This window comes from Phragmites australis, chromosome 4 (assembly GCF_958298935.1).
Source record: "Phragmites australis chromosome 4, lpPhrAust1.1, whole genome shotgun sequence".
NCBI classification, from domain to species: domain Eukaryota; kingdom Viridiplantae; phylum Streptophyta; class Magnoliopsida; order Poales; family Poaceae; genus Phragmites; species Phragmites australis.
Window position 1 is genome coordinate 11,348,528 of NC_084924.1, and position 6,900 is coordinate 11,355,427.

Genomic DNA, 6,900 nt, shown 5'->3' on the forward strand with positions numbered 1-6,900 from the left:
GCTAGTAGAAACAAAGAAAAGTGGAAATAGCAAGAAAAACTCTGCATTCCCGAAAAAAAAACAAATTTATATAGCTCTCCATACAAGTACCACATCCTCGTTCTCTTTTTATTTCACCTATTTTGCACTTGGATGTTTATAAGACACGACTTGACCAAATGAGATGCCAGTATGACGCTATGCCAAAGTAGGCGTTGTATAGATGGGTGACAGTAGGTGCTGGTGAGAAAGTAATTGTAGATAGGGACCCCTTTTAAAAATGCAAGGAAAATGGGGAAAGGAATGGAACTAACAAGAAAACTTTCTGAAAAAAATCACCTCGAATGGTACATTGTCAATAACCCACAGCCATTACTTCCAAGTTGTTTCTTTCATGTGACATATTATACCAAAACTGAATTTCCAGTAGAACCATATGCAAGCAAGACAATTTCTTAAGAATCACAATTTTATACATCACACAATAGCAGTCTTCTGGGAATACCAATGGTTCGTGATAATCTAGGCACAACAAATTACATGCATATCACCGGTACGGCATTAGGGACTCGGTGAGCACTTCAAGCAGCAGCAACCGCTGGAGGAGGCAACAGGGTTATCTCCACATTGTCATGAACACCCTGCAGAAGGAGCTCACCATCATAGGTCAAAATTTTCCTCTTCTTGGCGGCCCGCAAGGTGCCAACTAGCGCTTCAAAAAGGTTTGCACACCGGTCATCATTGAAGAGGACACCGAACTTGACCTGCAAACCACAATAGTTCAGTAATGCGGTTTTGATATCCTTAGTATACGTGCACAAGGTGTAGGACAGCTAAGATAAATTTTTTAACATGGATAATTTTCCATGATCTCTGTAACATCGTAAAGGTATCTTATGTATTATAAGGCTAACCATTAAGAATGTTGCTTATAGACTCTACAAAGAAACAGTGTTGCTAATAGGTACGTCATATGTGCTTATAAATAAAAAAAAGGCAAAACTCTTTCAGCGCAGCAAGATCTGCATTATGCAAGTCATAGCATCAATCACCTGCCTGTTGTAGTACTCTGCTTTATGAATATGTCATTTCATCCAAAGCATAAAATGTGAACATCTACAAAAGCTCACGGTACTGGGATGGTGCCATGGACTACAACGATGGAGTATATCATCGTATTTCTGTATCCATTTGTCCATTTTATTTTAAAATTCTGGTTACATTTAGGGAGCTAAAGATCATAAATCAAAATATGTTAAAGAGGATTGCCAGGGCAATGTGCTGCAGCCTAATCTTTAGTGGTAAAGGACGAAAGCATGCCATCACTAAAGAGTAAAAGGAAGGAGAAATCACGATGACAAGCCCTTCTAAGCCACCATATGCAGTTTAGAGCCTCATATATGATTAAGACACAACTCGGAAACGAAAGATTTGGAAAAAATAATATAAAAGATCATTAGAAGGTAACGCACATTTACACAAACTATTTTAATTTGATGTTAATATGAGCAAACCAAAACAGAAAATTAACCAAACTAACCAACATCTTGAATTTGTTGAATATCCTCGAATAAAGAGGCTGCACAATGGTCAACGAAACAGAGAGCTGGAATATGAAGAACTCTGTAAACAATAGACATGACTATGGTTCTTAATCCCTTACACTCTTCTTTGCACAATCACAGTGGACATCTTCATTGATAATATGACATATACCCCAACATACAACTACGGCAAGGGCAAGTACAACACTTTAAACAGCGGTTCCATTTGTGCAGGCTTTCTAACTTTTTTTCGCATTCAATCAGTGCAGTGGATAACATACGAAAATTCATTGAACTGAAGGCATGCTAATCTCAACAGAAAAAAAAATCGACATGAAACTGTACCCCCAATGCAAAAAGGACCGGAAATGTTGTGTTTCAGCTGTAGTATCATTGATTCGGTACCAATACTCGCAACAGGTTCCATTAGCTACCAGGTAGCTGTCACAGTTTTCGGGATCTGCACTGCACACATCATTTCGAGCATCCACATATGAACGACACCTTGCTACATATACGCATCAGCAGCACCACAAGATCACCTCAAAATCCATCAAGTGGAGTAGTGGACAGCGGCCTCTCTAGGACTCACTCGCAGATAAAAAGAAAAAAATGGATCTTTCGCAACTTCACGTCAGATGACTGGACTGTGCGCATCGAACTGCATATTGTCGTAAGCATCGAGAAAAAGAAGAGGAATCCCTGCTCAGACTACGCGTGAGATGGCGAGATGGGAAATGAGGCGGTGCGGATGGCTCAGATCTGCGGCGGTTCCGGAGGGCAGAGAGAGGTACCTTGTAGGAGCCGTCGGGCTGCTGCTGGCCGAGCCTCTGGATCTCCTCCTTGAGCCTCCCCACCTCCTCCTCGACGTTCATGGCGCCTCGCTCTGCGGCCCTGTCCGTCCGCGCGTGCGCTTGCGCGTGCGAGTTCTTGGATCTTGTCGCGCCACAGGCAAGGATATTTCAGCGAGCCGCGAGGATGCGGAGTCCCTGTGGTGGTTCGTTGGAACTTGGCAGTGTCACCAACCGTCGCGTGTGAGCCGTTCGATCGGGAAACTGGAAGGGTGAGACGAGGGCAGACTAGTTTGTAGCCTCCGTTTTCAGCTGCTCGAGGATTAGCCGGTGAATTGTGATCAGCCGGTAATACATATGTGACCACAACACCGCATGGCTCAGATTACGTGCAGTCGCGTGATAATAATTCAACCGGGCACAACCAGGTTCGAAAATTCGTCGATAACTGACCAAAATGTGTGACAACCAGACATCTCGGTTCGGCTCGATTTCAAAAACCGAACGGTAACCGAATTTAAATTTAAAAAATTTGAAAAAATAAGAAAATTCTAAACAAATTCTAAAAAAAACTAGACACAATTCTAAAAACTTCTGTGAAAAAAATTTCAAACATAATGTCTTTTGCATCATATTCTACGGACAGGAAGTTTGAAAAAAATGAAAAAAGTTGAAACGTGCGGCTCAGTTATTAACTCATAGTAAGTTAAAGTTTAACATGAAAACACATTTTTTTTAGACGTATCTTAAAAGGATCTTAAAATTGATTTCACTTTATTTAGAGTTTTATTAATTTCTCCCTGATTTTTATAAAGTTCACAAGCATAAAGTGAATATGTTAAGAAACAGCACTGTAATTAACTTTTCATGTCTACTATGATTTTTTCTACATAAAACATAGTATAAATAAACTAATAAAAGTAGTTTCACTAATTTTAGAGGTGTGATGGGTCAGTTATGAATTAATCTAGTCGCAACACATTTACACAATCCTGCATGTTACAATAACTAATTCATGAGTTAATATATTTTTAAAAGATATAGGATCATGTAAGAAGACTAACAAAATTAGTTTCATGATTTTTGAATTAGCAAAGAGTAAACTATGCATTTAACTTGGTTTAGAAAATATATTTTCTCACAGAAAATTTTCAACTTTTTCATGAGTATAAATACTTTTATCATGTATACCATGTTACAAGAAAACCAACAAAATTTGTTTCATTTGATTTGAAGCTCAGATGAATTAGTTATTAATTTTACAAGATTGAGCCAATTTTTGGATTTTTTTTTTGTTGAACTTCCCTGAAAATCGAGAAAACCGCTCGATAAATCGAGAAAACTGAGCGGTTACCGACAAAACCGAGCGGTTACCGACAATGCAGAAAATTCGAGAAAACCGCTCGATAAATCGAGAAAATTGCACGGTATTCGACCGGTTACCGAGAGGCGATTCTGACAAATTTTTGACCAAATTTCAAAATTTAGTAAATGAATTTTATCCGAATTTCTAGCGGTTATTTCGATAATTATGAATGTTTGGTTACCGGACGGACTCGCTAACCGAACTCCGATCGGTAAGTGAAACCTTGAGCACAACTGCCTAACATGCAACTGTATTATGGGAGTAACATGTCATTGGATGGATACAAGATGCTTAAATTTGTGTCACAGTTCCAATCATCTTTTACTAACTAGGTTAAAGAAAAGAGCCCTCTTTTTAGGGGTGGACAAATAATCCGAAAAACGAACAATGAAACTAAACCGAAATAACTGATTTTTGTGTTTATTCGGTTTTTTTTCTGTTAAGTTTCTAAAATGATAATAATCATTTTTTCATTTTTTGGTTTGTAACTCAAATTAACTTCTAAAACCGAACTAACCTAATAAATTTGTCATATGTTTACACCATAAAAAATATTACTTCGTTTGAATCCCATAAGTCCAACGCAATAGCTATACCATAATTCCTCTTACTCCTTCCATTTTGCAGCCACCACAGCCCACAACACACTGCCACTCGCCCCTTCCTCTTGCCAGAGGGGGATTCATATGGGTTTCTAGGTTTGAAATTCATTTGTTTCAAAAACTAGGATCCTAATTTCAAAGCCATTTAAACCCTAACAAGTGCAATTTCCTTTTTTCTTTTTTTCTTCATTTCTTTTGTCGAGGGAGCTTGCGTGTTTGCCTTTTTTTTTTCTTCTACCTTTTTCTTCCCTTCAATTTTTTTTCTTCTTCTTTCGACACATAAAAATGGAAAGTACAATTTCTTATTTTTTGTGGTTTTCTTTTGACACATGGTTTTCTTTTGACACATGAGCAATGCTGGTTGGATTAAATATTTCTTTATAAAGTTGAGTCAAGAACTGTTTTTATAAAAGTTAAGTCAACATTTTTTACCTCAGTATTTTTCACAATTGTTCGTGCAATATTTATTTTGTTGATTCAATAGTTTTGGTAGGTGTAGAATAAACAACATTACAAGACATGTTGCTTCAACATTTCTTTCAATGATCCATCATTATTTTCGTTAAGTATTGGCCCAATATTTTTTCTAAGATTTGACCATTCAATATTTTCATTTGTTGATTCAACATTTTTATTCTGAGACATCCTGACCCAACATTTTTTTAGTTGATTCAACATTTTTTGAGATATATTGATTGGATATTTATGTTGTTGATTTAACATTTTTCTCAGACAAGTTGAATAAATATTTATTTTCTTGATTCGACATTTTAGGAATTGCTTGAAACCTATTTGTGATTTTTTGTTATTAAATTTTGTATTTCATGTCTCTGAAAAAATTCTTTAAATTTATGTGACGATGAGTAGTATAGGACTACCATATTCGGAGACCTTAGAGTTTTCTGTTATTCTTGAGGCATATCTCTATCTCCGGGAAGGAAATCCCTAGATGTATAGAAACTGCTCGCAAGTACCTACAATATCTCGTAAATAGAGAAGTTTATCTTCAAGACTAAAAAGGAAGGTCTTCAAAGGTCGCACAATGACCCCTATATAAATGGAGCAAGGGGACCTTGTGGAGAAACGAGCCATAGAAGCCAAGCAAAGTCATTCAAGCCATCAAAAGTTCTATATCTCTGAGCCTTCATGGTTTAGATCTGTATCAGCAACTCGCCCTGACTACATTCAAGGGAGCCCCTCGACCAGGTTTACATCTATCTAGGCTAGCCAAGTATCCCCTTGTAACAGTCATAAAGATCAATACAAGATAAACATGATATAAGACTATTATCCTAAGGGAGGCATGAACCTGTATAAAAAAACCCTATGTGTACTTTGTGATTCATCTACTCGAAGTATCCCCCTATCTGTTCTACAAATTCGTAAGATCGGCGGTTTACCAATCGTTGATAGCTGGTGTTGTTCGTGGGGATCATGACAATAAGCATTGAAACATCTACACAAGACATGACATCGACTTCGCCCAAGCGTGCACCAAGAACTGGCTTTATGGATGAGGGGTTCTACGACAACTTTACCCCTTTAACCAACGAGACAACGATTGATCGGATGGACCTCGACGAAGAACTATCCGACGATGATTTCAGCAATGAGGTAAATTATTTCATGGATCAATGCGCTAAGGAATACAACATCAAGTTTGAACCACTGAGCTACCAAGACAACCGCGCAAGCGATGTTCACCACAAGTCAGGATCCTCCCCTGTAGCTTCCAGCAACATGGATTGTCGAGATACTTACCCAGAGTAATCCGATAACAAATCCATGATGAATCTCGACTCCTTCTCTAGCGGAGGTTACTCCCTATAAGTTTTTGCCATAGGAAATGGGGGCAATGGTCTAGATAATCATGATAACGATCTCACAAATACTAAGATCTCTCATGCTCCGGTTACGGGTGACAGTCAGCTTGACAAAGGAGGCCCTTGTTCAGGCTGAGAACTGTCATCTAGCCATCATCGATAATAGTTCTAATCGGGGGAAGTCTTGCACCGTCCTATCTCGTAATGGATTTGATTTTGAGAGACGCAATCCCTAGAACAAAATGACCTGGGAAGACAACCGAGCGTGTAATCACTGAAGGACCTCATCGGTCAAAGATTATTCGATCAACAATCTACACGATCTCATCAACCAACAGAGACGCTCAAAGACCACTGAGAACACATCAACTGCACCTCGACGGTCCAACTGAGAGACGTCCTAATACCACTTAAGCAGGGGCCGATCTTCGACCCCCCGTGGGTAGAATTCTTGGGGCCACTCGGACCAAGAAAGGTGTCATCAACGGGTGTCAGGCATTCTCTCCAAACATACGGAATGTTAACTGGTCCACACAGTTCCGTCCTGGGTCGATCAAGAAGTACAACAGGAGCACAAAATCCCGCCGAGCTCATCCAGATCTATACACGACAATCCAAGCGGCCGGTGGGGATGATAAGGTAATAGCGAATTACCTCCTCATGACCCTTGAAGGGGCAGCCAAAATAGCCAGAACCTGACCAACTAACCTATCACTAGAAACAATCTTCACTACATTTTGTGAGCCAAGCCTCTAAATCCACATAGCCGCTTCTGGCTTCAAGTCTTCTTTGAAA

General features: G+C 39.0%; 1 protein-coding gene across 1 annotated transcript; it reads right to left on the reverse strand.

Moving 5' to 3' along the window:
• Nucleotides 1-416: 416 nt before the first annotated feature.
• On the reverse strand, nucleotides 417-2,570 carry LOC133915690 (costars family protein). The gene is made up of 2 exons (XM_062358949.1): nucleotides 2,318-2,570; nucleotides 417-743 (listed from the first exon to the last, which is right to left on the reverse strand). The coding sequence occupies exons 1-2, from the start codon at nucleotides 2,396-2,398 to the stop codon at nucleotides 561-563; spliced, it is 264 nt and encodes an 87-aa protein (XP_062214933.1). The 5' UTR covers nucleotides 2,399-2,570; the 3' UTR covers nucleotides 417-560.
• Between the last annotated feature and the right edge of the window lie 4,330 nt (nucleotides 2,571-6,900).

Excerpts from the sequence above, each read along its gene's own strand:
- LOC133915690 (XM_062358949.1), bottom strand. The coding sequence starts at position 2,398 with ATGAACGTCGAGGAGGAGGTGGGGAGGCTCAAGGAGGAGATCCAGAGG. Across the intron at positions 744-2,317 it reads AGCCCGACGGCTCCTACAAG|GTCAAGTTCGGTGTCCTCTT; the intron begins GTACCTCTCTCT and ends TGTGGTTTGCAG.